The sequence below is a fragment of the Python bivittatus genome, unplaced genomic scaffold (assembly GCF_059951505.1).
Source record: "Python bivittatus isolate LINGU-HERP-01145 unplaced genomic scaffold, Pbiv_v1 ctg000650_np1212, whole genome shotgun sequence".
In the NCBI taxonomy this organism is placed as follows: Eukaryota; Metazoa; Chordata; class Lepidosauria; order Squamata; family Pythonidae; genus Python; species Python bivittatus.
In genome coordinates, this window is record NW_028277093.1 from 939,993 (window position 1) to 961,617 (window position 21,625).

The 21,625-nt window shown below is 42.3% G+C and overlaps 1 protein-coding gene across 3 annotated transcripts; it reads left to right on the forward strand.

The window, feature by feature from the left end:
- The first annotated feature begins 5,995 nt into the window (after nt 1–5,995).
- On the forward strand, nt 5,996–16,696 carry LOC103060675 (uncharacterized). 3 transcript variants are annotated; one of them, XR_003086495.2, is made up of 7 exons: nt 5,996–6,119; nt 6,705–7,360; nt 7,805–7,919; nt 8,069–8,148; nt 9,196–9,322; nt 10,143–12,838; nt 13,741–16,696. XR_003086495.2 is itself a non-coding variant. In XM_025177142.2 (7 exons), exons 2-7 carry the CDS (start codon nt 6,950–6,952, stop codon nt 13,764–13,766), a joined length of 3,384 nt encoding a protein of 1,127 aa, XP_025032910.1. In that variant the 5' UTR covers nt 5,996–6,119; nt 6,705–6,949; the 3' UTR covers nt 13,767–16,696. The 3 variants fall into 3 exon arrangements, 2 of the variants coding, with proteins under 2 accessions (XP_025032910.1, XP_088007365.1); XM_025177142.2 differs by having other exon boundaries at nt 10,143–12,767; XM_088151239.1 differs by having other exon boundaries at nt 10,143–16,696.
- Nucleotides 16,697–21,625: the final 4,929 nt, after the last annotated feature.

The window sequence follows — 21,625 nt, forward strand, 5'->3', positions numbered from 1 at the left end:
GAGGGCCACTGATGTTGTCCCCTTTTGAAATGCTTTATGGGAGACCATTTGTATCACATGAAGTGCTAACTGTATGGACAGGTGAAAAGAACATTTCTCAATATCTACAGAAACTGGCGCAGGTTTTATGTTCTATTTCACTACAGGTCCGAGACGCCTTGCCAATTGCTCCTGACGTACCGCCCATCGCCCAGCCAGGCCAGTGGGTCAGAGTTAAGGAGCTGTTCCCATCCTGCACAGATCCAAAGTGGTCCGAGCCGAAGCAAGTTCTTTTGAGCACCCCAACAGCTGTGAAAGTTGAAGGCATTAAGGCCTGGATACACGGCTCCAGAATCAAGCAGGTGGAGGAACCCTCAGAGACGTGGCAAGTTTCCTCGGTTGATGGACTTAAACTCAAATTGCAGCGCTCTCTAGCTTCACCAGCAGATCTTTTCAAGGACTAATTAGGTCCACCGGTAGAGACCTAATTCAGGAACAGAAGATTTGAAACCATAGACTTTCCCAGCCACACAAACCCCTACATGTGCTGGCTTGGTCACAACCCACGTTGTGAAACTGATATTGTTTTCATTGTATTGATTCTTTGTTTTGGAATACTTTTCACTTGTTGTTGGTTTCCCCACACCTTTTGGGGAAGGGATAAAGATGGGTCTGATTACTGTTTTTTGGAGGGCGGATGTCTTAATGCTTTGGATGCACAGGGACAGATCAAAGAGTGTGTGCCTGAAAAATCTGATCATAAGTCTATTGATAATAGAAGTGTTTCTTTTGGTTGACAATACTAATGCTTATATCCAAAGGTATGGACTTCGAAGACCACCACCACCACCGGCACCTACTTATAAGGTAATACGCAGAAAGGATACAGAGGAGTTTGTGTCCAGTTTACAGTCTAATGAGACTTACATTTATGATACTGTGGTTTTGTCCCAAAATCTGCTGCAGGAAGGTAACCCTGAATTAGCAAAGGATTGTTGGATATGTTTACCTATAACCCCAGGGGTTCACCAAGCCCTTCCTGTCCCAGCAGAATGGTGGTACAAAATCAAGACTAAGTTAGTTTTCACAGGAGAAAGACCCCCAAGTGGACTTGCTCGATCTTATTTTGATACACTTAAGAGGATGATATTGAAAATGGGACTAAAGCAAGGCCCCCCCATAGATGGGCCTGTTGCAATTGGAGTAGAAATGCTAGATAAAACACTAATATGTGTTCAGCGTCATGATCCCCATGAACCCAAGAGACAAGTGGAAGTGGGGAGAATTGATGTGAATGCTTGTGCCATGATAGTTTCAATGGTTCGTGATCATACTTTCACAATGATGAAAGTTATGCATGAAGTTACAAAACAGCTCAAAGATGTGTATTTAACCAAAGGATCCAGAGTAACTATTCTGCAAGGAAAAATGTGAGAAAGAACTGGTGTCTGAATAAACCTGCTTATGACCAGTTTGATCTCCTCCCTTGGCTCTTAAAGGGCAGGAAAGGAAAGGAAAGGAAAGGAAAGGAAAGGAAAGGAAAGGAAAGGAAAGGAAAGGAAAGGAAAGGAAAGGAAAGGAAAGGAAAGGAAAGGAAAGGAAAGGAAAGGAAAGGAAAGGAAAGGAAAGGAAAGGAAAGGAAAGGAAAGGAAAGGAAAGGAAAGGAAAGGAAAGGAAAGGAAAGGAAAGGAAAGGAAAGGAAAGGAAAGGAAAGGATGTTGTTTCCACAATTGATGGTTTAACTGTAATTGCAGCCCCCAGAAATCAAGCCCAAACATTTGCCAAACTTATGATCCTTCGCTTCCTTCCGAAAACGTATAAGTGGAATCACATACATAAGAAGCATCTTATGTTCAAAAGCAAAGGGAGGAAATGAAGGGCATTATTTTGATATACAATTTTATATTCTATATATACACAATTTTATATTTTATATATATACAGTATATATGCTTCACATAATGTATAACCATACCTGTAACAGTGCACTCTATTTTATTTCTAAAGGGTTAACTTGCTTTTGTTTTGTAAAGAGCACTGGTTTCTTCCCCCCCCCCATCTCTTTGCTGAATGCCCGATTGTCTTCGAATAAGCAATTAGCTGAGTACAAGCTGTTTGTTGTACCAAGCTTGCAACAGTTGTGGGGCCCTACATTCTAGAGAGAGATAAGAAAAATCTTGTATGCCATTCCCTTGGTAACCAGAAGAAAAAGTTACAGTTAAGTTTACCTTCCTAAGAACCATCTTTCACTTGCTCAGACCGTCCCAAAAATCCCTTGTATGGGTATGAGGGGATGTACTATCTGATTACAGATTTAAATGTCTATAAAGCCTCTGATGTTTGTTTTGTGAGGTGTGATTTCATCAACATCTTTTGTTAATGTGTTGATTGGGGTCACCCAGCTGTGTCTTGATCAAAATACATCTGCTATTCATCAGAAGTCTCATCTCAAGTCTTTTTATTGGCATTTTATTGAAACTTGGGAAATAAAAGTGCCATACAATCCCATTAATCCATTGAGAAATTACCTAGATGGTTGAATTGCTTAACTAATTTGGCTGCTAAAAGTAAAAACTTAACTTTGCAATGTCCTATTGGCCATCAGATATATGGAGCAAACCTAGCTTTGGAAGAATTCAATATTTGCTTTAATTTTTAATGACATTGCCTTAATGGCCTTCTTGCAAACATCTGAAATTCCATTGCACCAAAGGTCAGATTTGTATAATTCTTTAGTTTTCTCCCTCACAGTATTTCTCTTTGGCTGTATTTGTACATGCATTAGGCTGTGGATTGATCAGCCATAGTTTCCTAAGCAGGGGCTGATTTTTGCTGAATGGTTGATCCAGTGCTGGCACAGACACCTGGATTGAAAGAGCTGCCCTTTTCTTGCACGGTGTGGAAGCCCTCCAGAAGAGGAAGGAATGGCCTGGGGGTTGCCTTCCATATCCTGGGTGGCTGGGACTGATGATTGGGGAGTCCCCCAAGGAGCCTTTGGGGTTTGTGCCACCCTCATCTCAGACTGAGGCTCTTGGCTTTGCAAAAAAAAAGAGAGAGAAGGTTTGAGGGGGAGAGGGCCTTTGGAGCAATCTCTGCTCAGTCCCTTTCTCTCCATAGTCTGCTTTTCCCCCACAGAAGTGCTTTCTTCCCTCTCCCATCATTCTGGCCCATGAGGAAAATGCATCCCTTCTTCCACCTCTTGAGCCTATTCCTCCTGGGTGAGGAATTCTGGGAGTTGAAGTCCACACATCTGAAAGTTGCTGAGGCTGAGAAACACTAAGCTAAGGGGAAAAGGCTGAGCCAATAATAATAATTAATAATTTATTAAACTTATAAAATGACGGGGAATGGAAGCAATGACTTCAATGTAGCTCCTAAATCCCACTATTCCTTGCTCTGAAATGTCATTTATGGGCTGCGTTTGCACAAGAAACTAAGCCAAAATCTATTGTTTACAAACACGGTTCAGGCTGCTGATCCCTTCTTCTCTGAGTGGTGTCTGGATCAGAGGTGCTTGTGTCCTTGATAGTATTGTTTAAGATTCAAAATTCACCCAGGAATCATTTTCAACCCCATCATTTCAAGGGGGAAAAATGCTGTAAATGCCAGATTGGAAGCTAGTTAGTCAAATGGCTAGCACAGACTTTAGCTTTACCGTATGACCTACAGCCTGAGTCCCTTTTCTCCCATAAAGGGAAACACCTGAGTCAAAGCCAGTCTGACAAGGACCATCTAGAAACACTTCATGTTCACCACATGCCTAGAAAAGGAAACTTCTGGAATCTCATAAACTTTAAGCCAGGACAGTATCCAAAGCATGGAAGATCGTTTATGCAGAATCCTTGGGGTTCTCTGAGCTTCGTTGTTTTCTTGCAGATGTTTCATTTACCTGACTAGGTGACATCTTCAGTGCTAGAAGGGAATAGGGCTTGCTCTCTGTTTATATACAGTAGCTTGCCTTGTCAGTGTTGGAGGGGGTGTTTTAATTCTTGGTAGTTCCTAGATTAGGCTGTTATCTACTACTTGGTTGTTTGTCTGAGTTGGTAGTTTCTTGATTAGGGTATTGTTTACTGCTTGTTTGTCTGGTATTAATCCTGGTGTTAATTCCTTATCTGGGTTTTGATTGCTGGTGAGGAAGTATTCTGATCTTTTTGTTTCCTTTTTATTGTCTCTTTTGAAAGGCCTCTAAATGTTGTTTGTGTGCTTGTTGAGGGCTGACTTGTCTGAATACCAATCTTCCAGGAATTCCCTTGCATTTTTGGATGGTTTCCCTTCCTGGGAAGTTATTCTGGCTAGGAATGATCTGCAGCTGCCTAAAGAAATACTGCAGGGCCTCAGAACTGACCCAAATCCTCTCAGAAATGGCTGAGAGGGACCCCAGAAGACCACAGGCCTGACAATGGAGGAAATTATTCACTCTGGTTTTGTCGCACTTGAAAAAACAGAAACTTGCACCTTGAGGAGCAAATGCAATCTGAGGTTCAGAAAAACTGATTCTGAGGTAAATCTTACCTCAGAAATTTGACAGCCTGTCTGGGAAACAGCTTCATTTGGGAACTTTGCAAATATTAACCCCCCAAAAGACTTTTTTTCTTGTTCAAACCACTTCACTTCTGAAGGCTTTTTGCCCTCTTGGCTCTTCTCAAAGAGAAGGTTGGACCTGGATTAAAAAGGCAGCTTTACTGGGAAGTTGCCATTGCTTCGGGCGTGGAAAAGATGGTGGGCCTGACACGGGGAGTGACGGGATGGGCCATGAAGGCTAAAATTGCCCCAAAAGAGAATACATATTTCAAGACAAGAGCCTTGAAGCAGGAAAAGGACTGCAAGAAATGCAGCTGCAAAAGTTTTACCTCAGAAATTTCACAGGATGGGAAATGAAGGCCAAAGGGGGATTTGCTGAAAGGTAATCAAGTCGGAAAGAGAAATGGTGGCTGAGCTCTGGGGGTTCATTGAATGAAGAGATGGGAGGAGAAACTTCCTGCAAAGGAAGAATGAAATATAGAATTAAAATGCTCCTGAAAAATTAGAGCTGAAGCATCTCTTGAGGACCGAAGGCAGCCTCAAACCAAGACCACGAAGGAACAGAGAAAAATTCTGAATAATTTATTATATATGCTACTCAACTCCCGTGACTCTAGTTGGCATATACAATTATTAATTTATTAATAATATATAATTTAATACTTTAATCAATAATTTATAGTTCTATAATTTATTAATTATTAATCATTTATTAATGAGGTGGAGGAGAAAATGCTGGAAGGAACACGTGAGATTTGGCTGAAGTTGGAGCCACAATTTTTGGCAGGAGGGGGAAAAAGCCTTCTTGAAAGCCAAACGAAGAAAGAAAAGAGAAAGAGAAGGAAAGTGGTTAAATAGTCCCTTTTCAGGCCATTTTTCTCTGTCAGGAAAACATTATTATTGCTGTTTAGGTGGTTTATATGCTGCCTTAGGGCGGATCGAAGGCCGCCTCACTGCCTTGAGGCGAAGGAGGAGCAGAATGGCCTGAAGGGGCGTAAAACTCAAATCGAATTGCATTTTTATTCGGAGACAAAAGGGAGACCGACTTTCGGTGCGAGGAGGAAGATGCCTCGTGGCGTCGACTGTCAGGCGAAGCCGCCTCTTTTTGGCCATTTCCTGAGGGAAGATCCTGGGAAGAAACAAGCGGGTACCACGAGCAAGGGTGCAAGAAAGGGCGGGAAAGCCAGACGCTCTGGAGACGCCGCCATCTTCCTCAGCCGCTCGACGCGCGCGCACGTGCAGGGACAGCCTGGGATCTCCAAGAGATGCTCTTTTCAGGCTCGGCCTGGAAGCCTTCCCAGCGGCCGTCCAACGGAGATGTCTCCCTCCGGATGCTATGCCACGAGCGGAGCTTCAGGAAGGCCCCAAGGCTCATGCGGGCAGGTTTCACCAGGGGGCGCCCTCAGGCAGAACAGAGCTTTCGGGAGGGAACTGCGCATGCTCTGCACCGCTTGGCCGGGGAGGGCGGGCTTCGCAGGCGGAGTTTCCCCCTCCACGAGGGGAGCGGGAAGTGACGTCACTGGGAAGCCTTGCCCCTCTAGGACTTTGGGCTCTCCCGTCTTGAGACTCTTCCGGCAGGGGAAGAGGCTGCGGGGATGGAGATCCAGACGGGATTCTGGGTGAGTGGGGGCCTCCTTGGGGGAAGGGGAGCAAAGGGGAGGGAAGGGAGACATGTAAAGGGCTCAGTCAGAGTCACCCTTCCCAGTCCTGGGGGGAAACGGGGAGAGTCCGGGGACCCATGTTCCCCGGTCGCCCCTTTCCATGTACGTGCCAGGCAGGGGGGAAACGAAGAGCCACAAACTAACCGTCTTGTCCAGGAGGGAAAAGTCCAGGGTCGCCAGGAAGGAGGAGGGGACTTGGGGGGCTGCACCCCCCCATTTCCTGCAAAAAATCTCTGCATGGGGGGAGAGGGAGGGTTTGCACTGCAAAGCTTAGTCAAGTGATGCACATTCTGCAGGAAGGGCAGTGCAGCTGGACCTGTGTGGCTGCATTCTCACAATATTGTGGATTTGGGTTCCTTGATCCACCTTGATTCTGAAGATTCTGTATTTCTTCCCCAGAAATACCTCCCTAATGCAGTCCCTGTCTTTTGTTCACAAACATGTGTCCATTTAGAAAAATCTGACTTTTGTTGTGTGTGTGCGTTAGATTACAATTACAATCTGTCAGTCTCTTTCTGAAAGTATGGTTCCTTTTTGTCCCAGATATACAACTAGAAGCCTTTTGTGTCTCCTTGTTTGGAAACAAAGCCTCCTAGAGTCACTTATACAGTGAGATGGGCAGCATATAATAAAATAAATCAGTATCTCAGAAGCAAAGAGGGCTGAACAGCCTTGGGAGACTTGTCCAGGACCTCTTCCTGCACTTCAGGTACTGTGAGTGAAAAGATTGGTGAAGATCCAGAAATCCATTGGTCTCATTTCGAGCTGGATTAGAGGATAAAGAGAAAATGGAGGGACAATGCCCAGCAATTGCAGAAACTGGAAAAAGTCCTCCAGCACCTCAGCCTGGGAGCTGTGGGGAGATCTGGGTAAAAATTGGGCAGGAGATCCTGGAGGATGAAATCATCAGGTCAGAAATACTATGCTGGAACTTCCGGAATGTCCACTACCAGGAGGCCAAGGGGCCCCGAGATATTTGCAGCCGCCTCCACCACCTTTGCCATCAATGGCTGCAGCCCGAAAGACACACGAAGGCTCAGATGCTGGACCTGGTGCTCCTGGAGCAGTTCCTGGCTATCCTACCACCAGAGATGAAGAACTGGATTCGGGAATGTGGAGCAGAGACCAGCTCTCAGGCGGTGGCCCTGGCTGAAGGTTTCCTGCTGAGCCAAGCAGAGGAGGAGCAGGAAGATTTGCAGGTGTGAGAATTTAGTCTTGGCAGCCCTAAAGAGGAGTTTAATATAATAATATTTCTGAACTAATGAATGTCTTTCTAACATAGTTTTCTGGGATTGATGAGGAGAGATGGTTAACTCAGTAGTTCTCAGTGTGGACCGTGTGGCCCTCCAGGGGTTCATTTCAAGGGGGCCACAGTCTTTGTATGATACAATTTAAATAAATGAACAGTGAGATGGTAAAGTACCTTTTTTCCAGCTAACATTGATTCTGAGGCTGGTCACAGAGGTAAATGAGGCTCACAAGTGGCCCCTGAGCAAAAAAGGTTGACTTTTTTGGCAAACTGTTTCATGGTTTCCTTCAGAGAGGTAATTCTTCCATCCTCACCAGTGGGCATAGGGCACAGTGATGTTTACATCAGAGTACCTGTTCCTTTATTTCTCCCTTTGATTTTCCTGGTACATCAGGTCCAGAGGCCCTTCTTAGAGTCCATCATCAGGCATCCTGAGGGAACAAGGGAGCCATCAAATTGGTTACAGAAACTCATTTTCAGAGGGATGTCCCAGGCAGATATCTCACCAGGTAAGGAAAGGTCCTTCCAAGTGCTGAGAATTTCCCCAGAGTGATTCCCGTTATCTGTTTTCTCTGGGTCGTTTTGTTTATAACATGTCTACATATTGTATGCTTCATGCTTTTAAAAATCTACTTACAACACTTTTGTTCCCATACAGAGAATAGAAGGGTACCATTGCTATTTGTAGGATCGTCTTTTTCTGGTGGAGCTGAAAGAACTTCTGGAGCTCAAGTTCAGGTAGGACAACAAACATAGAGACAATACAGGGAACATTTGGAGGCCTTCTGTTTTAATCTGGGGTTGAATGTATAATATTACTGTTCTTCAGTGTGGGTCTCTGGCAATTCATCTTAGCCTATCAACAAAACATTTTTTAAAAAAAACCTTTGGAAAAGCAAGGAAAAAAAGTCACAAATAGTGATGGTTAAAACTGGAGCCACTTTTTCCTTAATTTGAAAGATTTCCCATTGTGCTTCAATGCTCAAAACAACTTAATTAATCAAATGGAATAATTATCATTTTTAAAGTATCGCTTCAAAGCAGTGAAGAGAAATAAAAGCATATCAGGCTTTTAAACTGATTTAAATAGATTTTGCTGGGTAAAAATCTTTAAACTGGCATATTATATTGTAAAAAGAAGAAAGCAGTTTTTACTAGGCTATACAAATGTGCCACATAGAAATATTACTAAATAATAGTTGTGCCTAAAGAACTTGTAATCAAACCACTTGCAAGTTCCATAGCAAATCAGTAAATCAGTCTCTTAGTTTCCATCCAGCCAATGGCTCAAACCATGAGCAGCTTCCCTGGAATGTGAGGAAAAACGAATTGGCTGCACGCCACTTGCCTATGGATGGCGTGCTACAGAAATCCCTTGATGCAGTTTCCCAGCACTTTCCTGAAGGGGTTAAGCGTGGGCAGGATTGGTCCTTCACAGGACACCAAATGCCATTGGCTAAAATAGAAGCACTTCCTTCTGTTATATCAGGAAGGGTTGGAGCCGTTGATAGGTGGCATCCAAAGTCTTTCTGATTGATCCAGAAAGATACCATAGCTTTCACTGAATGGCACTGTAAGTCCCATAGAATTGGGCAAATTGATAATACTTTCCTCAAAAATTTCATCCATCAAAGGCTGCGGGCTTTGTTGATTTTCTCACATAAAATTCTGAGTCCTGTAGAAAATGCCCATTTTACAAATGTTTGCTTTGGAGATTTATGAACTAAATAATTTGCAAATCATTCTTGGGCCTCTCTCTTAATGGGTAACACTTTCCTTTTTTAGGGTCTTGTATCCTTTGAGGAGGTGGCTGTATCTTTCTCTGAGGAGGAGTGGGCTCGGCTGAATGTCGATCAAAAGGCTCTGCATAGGGAGGTCATGCTGGAGAATTCCAGGAATGTGGCATCTCTGGGTAAGGGACCCTGCTCTGTCCTCAGATACTTAGGGCATCTTGTAGCCAGTTATCAACAGCTATTTCTTATTCAAAAATTGAAAGCCAGACTTGGTTTTCTTGCTAGGAGAAGAAGACAGTCTGCTCTTCTCCTGCTCCAAGGACATTAAGAGGCCAATATCTACTCCTTAGATATAACATATAACATTAGATAACATTAGATAACATTTATCTAATATTTGGGGAGGTTTTCCTTACTAAAATTTTTAGTTTCTCTTTAATCTTGCCAATGACAATCTGTCTGCTTAGCTTTGGGCAACAATGAGATTTATCTGACTTCTGACAATACTGACCTCTAATTGGGCCAGATGCATCTCTGTTTGCCCTATTGGCATTTTCTCAGAGAAACTATTTGGTTCCTTTTTCTTTGATGCTTTTCCTCTATAAATATGAATCTCAGGATTCTGGGTGAAGTCTAGGAATATTTCTCTGTGCAAAGATCAACTGCCGCAAATTTTATTTCTCTATAACTGTATGGTTGTTGGGAGTGGAGAATGAGTAGGAAATATTTGGAAGTGATGTTTGCAAACTAAATATAGTTAGCTGTGCTCTTCATTCCAATTGTCCTTCTGGACACTCCTAAATAATTTTTTCTTTCCTCTGATTATTCATCTTGATTTCTACTGAGCTTTGATTGGAATCCAGGAGGAATATAATTTCTTGGTGGTCTGAAAGTTTTTACAAAATCTCATTATGGCATTCACACTTACTTCCTACAGTTACAACCTGATCTCTTTTTCCTAGCCTTGCAACAATTTCTATTCTTTTTTTTTTCTTGAAGGAATGAATGGGTATAAGAATGAAAATGACAAGAAACTATTCCAAACAATCAAGTGTGAAGAAGGAAAAGGGATAATCACAGATCAAATGGAAGCAAGAAGGCAAGAAGGAAACAAATCAAACTATGGGAGGAAGAAAAGCTCAATTTTTCAATTTGCTCCAGTTCAAGACATCAGTATTCATCACAAAGGAAAAAGAAGAAAATACTTATGGAAAAATGTGAAAATTTTCAAAGATAATTTAGATTTAAATAAACATTACAGAACTCACACTAAAGGACAGCAATTTCAGTACAGGGAGGATGAAAAAAGTTGCAATCCGACTTTCCGACTTTCTTTACGTGAGAGAGTAAAGATGGGAGAGAAACCATATAAATGCATGGAATGTGGAAAAAGTTTCAGCAAAAGTAGTTCCCTTGTTTCCCATAAAAGGATCCACACGGGGGAGAAACCCTATAAATGCATGGAATGTGGGAAGAACTTCCGTGAAAAAGGGTCCCTTAGTATTCATAAACGGATCCATACAGGGGAGAAACCATATAAATGCATGGAGTGTGGAAAGAGCTTCAGGTGGAGCAGTTTGTTTACTTACCATAAAAGAATCCACACAGGGGAAAAACCATATAAATGCATAGAATGTGGAAAGAGCTTCCATGAAAATGGGGCCCTTACCACTCACAGAAGAATCCACTCAGGAGAGAAACCATATAATTGTGAGGAATGTGGGAAAATATTCCGAAAAAGGAGTTTTCTTGCTTCCCATAAAAGGATCCACACAGGGGAGAAACCATATAAATGCATGGAGTGTGAGAAGAGTTTCAGCAATAGCAGTTCCCTTGCTTTACATAAAAGGATCCACACGGGGGAGAAACCATATAAATGCTTGGTATGTGGGAAGAATTTCCGTGAAAAGGTCTCTCTTCGAATTCATAAAAGAATCCATACAGGGGAGAAGCCATATGAGTGTATGGAGTGTGGGAAGAGCTTTAACAATAGCAGTTCCCTTACTTTACATAAAAGGATTCACACAGGGGAGAAGCCCTATAAATGCATGGATTGTGGAAAGAGCTTCCGTGAAAATGGGTCCCTTAATATACATAAAAGAATACATACAGGGGAGAAACCATATGAATGTATGGAATGCAGGAAAAGTTTCAGCAAAAGCAGTTCCCTTGCTTTCCATAAAAGGATCCACACAGGGGAGAAGCCATATAAATGCATGGAGTGTGGAAAGAACTTCCGTGAAAATTTGTTCCTTGCTAGACATAGAAGGATCCACACAGGAGAGAAACCATATAAATGCACAGAATGTGGAAAGAGCTTCATGTGGTACACTCAACTTACTTGCCATAAAAATATTCACACAGGGGAGAAGCCATATAAATGCACAGAATGTGGGAAAAGCTTCAGCAACACAGGTTACCTTACTTCCCATAAAAGGATCCATTCAGGGGAGAAACCCTATAAATGCTTGGAATGTGGAAAAAGTTTCCGCGAAAACGGGTCCCTTACTGTTCATAAAAGGATCCATTCAGGTGAGAAACCATATGAATGCATTGAGTGCGGAAAGAGCTTCACATGTAATAGTCAGCTTACTTCCCATAAAAGTATCCATACAGGTGAGAAACCATATAAATGCCTGGACTGTGGAAAGAGCTTCACTTGGAGCAGTCAGCTTACTTCCCATAAAAGGATCCATTCAGGCACAAAACCATATAAATGTTTGGAATGTGGGAAGTGTTTCACATATAACAGCTACCTTACTTCCCATAAAAATGTCCACACAGGGGAGAAACCCTATAAATGCATGGAGTGTGGAAAGAGGTTCAGTAGTAGTAGGCAACTTACTTCACATAATAGCATCCACACCGGAGAGAAGCCATATAAATGCCTAAAATGTGGAAAGAGCTTTAGCTATAGCAGTCAACTTACTTCCCATACCAGTATCCACACAGGAGAAAAACCATATAAATGTATGGAATGTGGAAAAAACTTCAGCAACAGCAGTTCCCTTTCTTTTCATAAAAGGATCCATACAGGGGAGAAACCATATAAATGCTTGGAATGTGGAAAGACCTTCCGTGATAATGGATCCCTAACTAATCATAAAAGAATCCACACAGGAGAGAAACCATATAAATGCCTGGAATGTGGAAAAAGCTTCCGTGAAAATGGGACCCTTACTTCCCACAAAAGGATCCACACGGGGGAGAAACCATATGCATGTCTGGAGTGTGGAAAGCGCTTCACATGGAACCATCAGCTTACTTCTCATAAAAGTATCCATACCGGGGAGAAACCCTATCAATGCACAGAGTGTGGGAAGAGCTTCAGCAGTAGCAGTTCCCTCACTTCCCATAGAAGGATCCACTCGGGCGAGAAACCATATAAATGCCTGGAATGTGGAAAGACCTTCAGTGAAAATGGATCTCTTTCTAGGCACAAAAGGATCCATTCTGGGGAGAAACCATATAAATGCCTGGAATGTGGAAAGAGCTTCACATGGATCAGCCAGCTTACTTCTCATAAAAGTGTTCATACAGGAGAGAAACCATATCAATGCACAGAGTGTGGGAAGAGCTTCAGCAGTAGCAGTTACTTTACTTCCCATAAAAGGATTCACTCTGGTGAGAATCCCTAAAAATACTAGATGTAGTTGGTTCCATCCAGCAATATCCTACTTCCTGAAGTAGAAAAGGTACTTTTTCTGAGTTCTAAATTCAGTTAAAATCTGACCTTTGCTAAAGCTTGACAGGAACAGTTGAAGATTTGATATGCTGAGGGAAAAAACAGGTGCATGCTTTTTTTTTAATGAGTTGATTTTTGAAATTTTTATCATTTTAAGATGCTGACCCTAGGTGATCAATAATGGGAAATCTTTTGGCTTAAGGTTTACGTTTAAGATTTTTGCAATTTCCATCTTTGCTTCAAAAATGGGAATTATAATTTTAGGGATCTCAAATTCATGGCTATACCGAGTTATGAACACTGTCTTTAATCTTATGTATTATTACAGCTTTACACATGAGTTCCATTCTCCCTAGTTTACTTAATCTTTCAGCTTGGCATTAGCACTAGAATGGATGAGTCCAAGTGCAGTTTGCAAATCACTAGAAGGATCCTTGATGCATTTCTACAGGACAGAACTATCAATATTCGTTCTCTGGGCAAAATTTCAACCCAAAAATTCCCCAGTCATTTCCTACAATTTGATCTGTCCTTGTGTTGCCTAGCTTTGTTATAATTCTGTTTTCCTTTGCTTCTTATTACATATTATAACTGCAGTTATACCACAGGCAAAAAACCCAGGTGCGTGCCCTCTTGAAAAGTCAGAAATGGTCCAGCAGCAGTAGCATGCTATTTCTGAGGCCATATAATACTTAGGCATTTTATTTTATTTTATTTTATTTTATTTTATTTTATTTTAATATCAAATTTGTCACTGCCCATCTCATTGAATGACTCTGGGTGGTTTACGAAATTCTTCATGAAATTGTATTAGAGGAAATGGAGAATGGATCTTGATGATGCTGAATTAAAAGTGACAACTAATTGTGTTTATGCTTTACATTTATAATGTTCCTTTTTCTTTGTCCCAAGTAAGGGGTACAGAGAAGGAGAATTAAAACAAGTCAAGTCTTCTGACATCACAAGCAATCAAGCATGAACAGAGGAAGAAAACATCAGGAATTCAGCTGGAACCAAAATAAAATGATTAACGTAGCACAAAAATCCTCCAGTTCAATATGCTGCCGTCTAGGGGTTCTTCTTGACCAAGAGGATCACAAAGGAACAAGATGGGAATTGCTTCTTATGTGGAAAAAAACTCGAAATAAATGAGACTCCAGTCCATGGCGTGGGACCAAGATTACAGACAACCAATACGGATGAAGAAAACATGGAACATTTTTTAATCAAAGGATTCTCTTACTTTACATTGATGAACCCACACTAGAGAGAGAGACTATATGAATATAACAAGTATGGAAAGGGTTCCAGGAGGGGAAAATCCTTCTCATTAAAGGAGCCACAGTGGAAAGAGAAGCCCTGTAAATGACGGTGGAAATGGTTTTTTTCCCAGGTTCTGAGTGCAAATATTACTTTTCTGTGATTTTCGTCTTCAGCATTCTTAGTGTATCAAATCTACAGATGACATAAAATTGGGAGTGGTAGTGATTCCCAAAAAGGTAAATCACAGAATTCAAGGTAATTAACTGATTTTAAAAATAGTTTGAAAAAGTAAGCTTCCCAAAATATTGACAAGCTAGCACCATTCTTATTTTTTCTTTGTGTTGCTTTTTAGCAGGACTTTTCCCCCTTATTCTTTCTTGCTCCAGCTATTGTTAAATATCACTTTTTCCCCTTCATATTCAAAGAGTTTCTTTACATCTTCTATTCTACTTAGGGCAACATTTCTACTTTATTTTTCTTTGTGGCCTTTTTGTTCCTTTATAATCTTGAGATACTGAGATAAGGCAACCTTATGTTCTTGGGAACTTTTCTGGCCTGTTTTTTAGCTATTCATTTTTCTCAAGGAGCATTTTATTTCTTTAATCTAACATGAAAGGCGTTTCTCCTCCATTCCTTTATTAAACAAACATTATTCATACTCAGAATCTGGCTACCAACTTTTTTTCCTATATTATTTGCAAAGGATTCCATTTTTTCACTCATTGAGCCTATTCCAGCATTAATTTCACTACCGCTGCGTAATTTCTTTGATTGGTTTTCTCTTTAAATATTTATCTCTTTCTTAGGGATCTTAGTTTGCTCATGTTCACTTCAAAGCTCATGTCACAGTTGCTGTATTTTACTTCCTTAGATCAGTGGCTTCTGTCCAATAAGCCAAAAGTTGGGTTTCTGTGTTCCCTCCCTTCCCCCCTGTTTTTTTGGGGGGGGGCTATGCTGCCATTTCTGGAAGTTCTTAAACACATTTAAAATCAATATATAGCACTGTTACAGGATTACACAAGCTTGTGCGCACTTAGGGTGCGGTTTGGCTTTTCAAGCTGTGATCCCTAAGCCTTCCCCCCAAATCCCTACAGCATCTCCTTTGTAGTGTCGGGGAAGAACCTACAGGGGAGAGTCTGTTGAGTGTTCTACCACCATCCACTTGATTGTAAGGAAATAGCTCTCTTTGCAGGGGTTTACTCAGGAGGAAAGGACTGGCAGGCCTCCTGCCTTCTTGTGAAGAGTTTAGCAAAGTGGCTGACATATAAGAAAGGCTAAATTCCCTGTAAAGAGTGCTGGCTCAGTAAGAAATTTGAAGTCGTTAATGTGTATGGAGAGCCGGTTTGGTGTAGTGACTAAAGTGCTGGGCCTGTGAGTTCTAGTCCTCCTTTAAGCATGAAAACTAGCTGGGCGACTTAGGGCCGATCCCCTTCTACCTCACAAGGTGGTGGTTGTAGGGAAAACAGGAGGCAGGAGTGTTAGGTATGTACGCCACCTTAAGTTGACCACAAAATAAAGGCAGGATAAAAATCTAATGATAAATAAATGTAAATCACAGTTAAACAACTATGTTGGAGTTGGAAGCAAAAAGGAGAAAGGGAGAAAAGGAAAAATAACAATGACTTCTGTGGGATTTATCTTTATAGCAGCTCTCCAGCCTGGAATACATAGACACACACAAGTGTACAAAAAATCAAAGATAATAGTTCAGATCATTTTCATGAAAAAGATCAAAATCATAATTTTGCATCTAGCCTTCACTCCTTCCTAAATTGCTATATTTTTCCTGGATAGCCAATCCCTGTTTTCTTGGGATTGGAGCTTCGGCTTCTGTGGCTTTGAGCTAGAAGAGATGCTCCTACTCTTCATGTGAAAGCAAAGGATAAAAGCCAAATGGAGGTACCCTGTTCCTCTCTTAAAGGTTGCTCAAGAGAGGGAATGTTTTCCAGTTCTGATTGTTTGCTAAGAATAAGGTATCTGCCTTATTGATAGTTTTTCTTCCGTGTTTGAACACCTTGCGATGGGATTTCCCCCTGTTCATCACTAAGGGGAAATAAATTTTTGAACAACAAATTAACCTTGACCACATAGAATAATATTGTTTGTTCAAATCTTTTCATTACATCAAAGGGCCAGTTCAAAGAGAATTAACAATGCCTTCAGTCCAAGCTTTTAGGTCGGTATAACACTATTTTTCCATAAAAGCATAAGAGAGTTTTAGCTCTAATCCATGCTCACTAAACTGAAAGTTCTTCATAAATTGATAAATTCCAAATTTAATATTATTTTTAAATCAAAATGAGACAACCATAGAACAAGGGCAAATCATGCTTGTCAATATCCCTGTGAATAAATTTCCAGTATGAGGATGTTGACCTTCAGCTTTTTCTAAACTTCCACTGAAATGTTGAATAAACATGAAAAAGAACCATTTGTGGAGTTAGTCTGCAAAGTTAAGAGTCTTCTGTTCTCCAGTCATACCAGTAGGTTAGGAACTTCAGATGTAAATGTATCAGGTCCAAATCATAATGTCATAAGATACTTTAATTCTTCATGTAAACCATCAGATGTTAGGAAAGACTGATTAACAATAAACTGATTTAGAGTACTGATATATTGTCCTGTTCGTCTTTTCAGAAAAAAACGAAACAACTCCACCCTGCAATTTCTAAATTAGTATTATTCCTGAAACATAAATGTTTTGTGTGAACAGTGCATTTTACAACTCCATTTGGGCAGAAAGAGAAACCATGCACCTGCCAGAATACCATGTCTGTGTGTGTGGTATGTATGCCCTCACTGAACTTCAAGAAGAAATAGAAGTCAAATGAAATAGAAGTCAAAATATAAGGCCAGGAAATACTGTCTCCTCCTGACCAGGGAAAGTTATCAGTTGGGGGACATAGTGGAAGCTGAAACAAGAGGCTGGAAGGATGTGGTTGAAATGATTCCTATAAATTAAAAAAAACTAGGGTATGTTGGAGACCTCTTCTTATTAGCTTCCCAATAACACCTATTTGTGGGCACACAAGAGACACTACTTTTGTGACAGCTCAGAAGCCATTGGGAAGAGAAAGGGATGGTCTGGATATTGCCTTCTCAGCTGGCTACCCCAGTAGAGGTGTCTCCATCCCACCAGAGTTCTTAGGAGAGATGCTTCAGGTGGTCCTCAAGGAGCCTTTGGGCTTCTCACTGTCCTCAAAAGAGTGTGCAGCTTCCTGGGAAACCCCTTTTGTAACTCCTGGCTTTGCTAAAAAGGCAAGCTTTGGGGGCAGAGAGGCTTCTTTGGAGAAAGCTCTGAGGGAACATCTCTTCCTTGGTTGGCGCCTCTGACCAGGCTTTTCCCCACAGTGCTCTTTCCTCCCACTCCCATCATCTGAGCGGCATGGAAAATGCACTCCTCCATCCCTTACAAAATTGCCTGCATTTCTCATAGAAGCCACTAGGGGACTTCCTCTGCAAATGCAATAGGACTGGTTGGCCCAGTGCTGCAGCAGGGGACTGAGCCTGCACTCCCCAATTGCTCCCTGGGATTTTGCAAGGAAGTCAGGAAGCAACATCCACAAAATTTTGGCCTCTCTAGGACTCTGCTCTTGCTCACTGTAACCCTTGAGCTTCAAGACCACCAAGAAGGGGGCAACACAGGATGGTATCTGTCTACCTGGCCCTGATGTCCGGAGAAGAAAAGGATCCAAACATTTGTTGTTGTTGTTTAGTCGTTAAGTCGTGTCCGACTCTTCGTGACCCCATGAACCATATTGCGCCAGGCCTTCCTGTCCTTCACTGCCTCCCTGAGTTTGCTCAGTTTCATGCTCATTGCTTCGGTGATGCTATCTAACCATCTCATCCTCTGCCGTCCTCTTCTCCTTTTGCCTTCAATCTTTCCCAGCATCAGGGTCTTCTCCAAAGAGATCTCTCTTCGCATTAGGTGACCAAAATATCTGAGCTTGAGCTTCATTATCGATCCTTCCAATGAGCAATCAGGGTTGATTTCCTTTAAGATTGACTGGTTTGACCTCCTAGCAGTCCAGGGGACTCTCAAGAGTCTTCTCCAGCACCACAGTTCAAAGGCATCAATTCTTCGGCGCTCAGCCTTTTTTATGGTCCAGCTCTCACAGCCATACATTACTACTGGAAAAACCATAGCTTTGACTATGCAGATCTTTGTCGGCAAGGTGACGTCTCTGCTTTTTAATATGCTATCTAGGCTTGCCATAGCTTTCTTCCCAAGGAGCAAGCGTCTTTTAATTTCATGGCTGCAGTCTCCGTCTGCGGTGATCTTGGAGCCCAAATAAATGAAGTCTGTTACTGCTTCCATTTCTACCCCTTCTATTTGCCAGGAATTGATGGGTCCAGATGCCATGATCTTAGTTTTTTTAATGTTGAGTTTCAAGCCAGCTTTTGCACTCTCCTCTTTCACCCTCATCAAGAGGCTCTTTAGTTCTTCTTCACTTTCTGCCATTAGGGTGGTATCGTCCGCATATCTGAGGTTGTTGATGATTCTCCCTGCAATCTTAATTCCGGCTTGTGATTCTTCCAGCCTGGCATTTCTCATGATGTACTCTGCATATAGGTTAAATAAGCAGGGTGACAGTATACAGCCTTGTCGTACACCTTTCCCTATTTTGAACCAATTGGTTGTTCCATGACCGGTTCTGACTGTTGCTTCTTGGCCCGCATACAGATTTCTCAGGAGACAGGTAAGGTGGTCTGGTACTCCCGTCTCTTTAAGAATTTGCCACAGTTTGTTGTGATCCACACAATCAAAGGCTTTTGCATAGTCAGTGAAGCAGAAGTAGATATTTTTCTGGAATTCTCGTGCTTTCTCCATGATCCAGCGAATGTTGGCGATTTGATCTCTAGTTCCTCTGCCTCTTCGAAACCCAGCTTGTACATCCGGTAGTTCTCGGTTCATGTATTGCTGAAGCCTAGCTTGTAGGATTTTGAGCATAACCTTGCTAGCATGTGAAATGAGTGCAATTGTGCGATAGTTTGAGCATTCTTTGGCGTTGCCCTTCTTCGGAATTGGAACATAAACTGACCTTTTCCAATCCCGTGGCCACTGTTGCGTTTTCCAAACTTGCTGGCATATTGAATGCAGCACTTTAACACCATCATCTTTTAGTATTTTAAATAACTCAGCTGGAATACTGTCATCTCCACTAGCTTTGTTGTTAGCAATGCTTCCTAAGGCCCACTTGACTTTACTCTCTAGGATGTCTGGTTCAAGGTCAGTGATCACACCAGCGTGGACATCAGGGACATTAAGATCTTTCTTGTAGAGTTCTTCTGTGTATTCTTGCCACCTCTTCTTAATCTCTTCTGCTTCTGTTAGGTCCCTGCCTTTTTTGTCCTTTATCATGCCCATCTTTGCACTAAACGTTCCTTTCATATCTCCAATTTTCTTGAAGAGATCTCTAGTCTTCCCCATTCTATTGTTTTCCTCAATTTCTTTGCATTGTTCATTTAAGAAGGCCTTCTTATCTCTCTTGCTATTCTCTGGAAATCTGCATTCAGTTGCTTATATCTTTCCCTTTCACCCTTGCTTTTTGCATTCCTTCTTTCCACAGCTATTTGTAAAGCCTCATCAGACAGCCATTTTGCTTTCTTGCATTTCTTTTTCTTTGGGATGGTTTTAGTTGCTGCCTCCTGTACAATGTTACGGACCTCCGTCCATAGTTCTTCAGGCACTCTGTCTACCAAATCTAATCCTCTAAATCTATTCATCACCTTCACTGTGTACTCACAAGGAATATGATCTAAGTCATACCTGAGTGGTCTAATGGTTTTCCCTGCATTCTTCAATTTAAGCCTAAATTTTGCAGTAAGAAGCTCATGATCTGAGCCACAGTCAGCTCCTGGTCTTGTTTTTGCTGTCTGTATAGAGCTTCTCCATCTTTGGCTGCAAAGTATATAATCAATCTGGTTTCGGTATTGACCATCTGGTGATGTCCATGTGTAGAGTCGACTCTTGTGTTGTTGGAAAAGAGTGTTTGCTATGACTAGCTTGTTCTCTTGACAGAACTCTATGAGCCTTTGCCCTGCTTCATTTTGTGCTCCAAGGCCAAACTTGCCTGTTATTCCGATTACTCCTTGACTTCCTACTTTAGCATTCCAATCCCCTATGATGAAAAGGACATCTTTTTTTGGTGCTAGTTCTAGAAGGTGTTGTAGGTCTTCATAGAAGCGGTCAACTTCAGCTTCTTCGGCATCGGTGGTTGGGGCATAGACTTGGATGACTGTGATGTTGAATGGTTTGCCTTGGATACGCACTGAGATCATTCTGTCGTTTTTGAGGTTGTACCCCATTACTGCCTTTCCCACTCTCTCATTGACTATGAGTGCAACTCCATTTCTTCTAAGGGTTTCTTGCCCACAGTAGTAGATATAATGGTCACCCGAATTAAATTCACCCATTCCCGTCCATTTCAGTTCGCTGATTCCCAAGATGTCGACGTTCAGTCTTGTCATCTCATGTCTGACCACATCCAGCTTGCCTTGGTTCATAGATCTTACATTCCAGGTACCTATACAATATTGTTCTTTACAGCATCGGACCTTCTTTTCGCTTCCAGATACATCCACAGCTGAACGTCCTTTCGGCTTTGGCCCAGCCGCTTCACTCTTTCTGGAGCTACTTGGAATTGCCCTCCGCTCTTCCCCAGGAGCATATTGGACACCTTCCGACCTGAGGGGCTCATCTTCCGGCGTCATATCTTTTAGCCTTTTGACATTGTCCATGGGGTTTTCTTGGCAAGGATACTGGATGTGGATTGCCATTTCCTTCTCCAGTGGACCACATTTTGTCAGAACTCTCTGTCATGACCTGTCCGTCTTGGGTGGCCCTGCACCCTGCATGAAGCTCATGGCTTCACTGAGTTACGCAAGCCCCTTCACCACGACAAGGCAGTGATCCATGAAGGGGATCCAAACATATGAGAAAGAAAATCAAGACTGCGCTAGCCATGAGAGTTGCCAGCTAAGTTGTAACTGAAGCTTTTAACTCTTTCAGGAATGCAGGTAGACCTCACTTAAAGACCACAACTGGGACCGGAATTTAGGTCGCTAAGTGATGTGGTCGTTAAGCAAATTATGTGACTGCTTTGCTTAGTGACTGCAATACCAACACTACTGGCTGCTGTCGTTAAGCGAGAATCGTGGGTCATTGAGTGGATGGAATCACAGGCAAGGGGTGCAGGGATGCCTCAGGGAGGTGAAGGAGGCTCTGGGAGGCCTGGCACAGGTCACATGCAAGTTGGGGGGGGTTGCTGCAGTGTGGTGCAAAGCTGCAGCCGGCTCTGGAAGCCTTAGCTACCCCAGCCTGGCCCATCAGCACTTACGACCGCAGGGGAGCTGCAACGTCCCCCACCTGCCTATCTCCCCCTCATCCACGCCCTTTTGGACGCCCTGCACAGTGGCACTCGGCGGCAGTACCAGCGCTGGGGCTGAAGTGAAGGCCCAAGGTGGCTCTAGAGAAGGACACCGGCTTTAGAGAATTGCAGCGCCCCTGCGGTCATAAGTGTAGGCAGGCTGC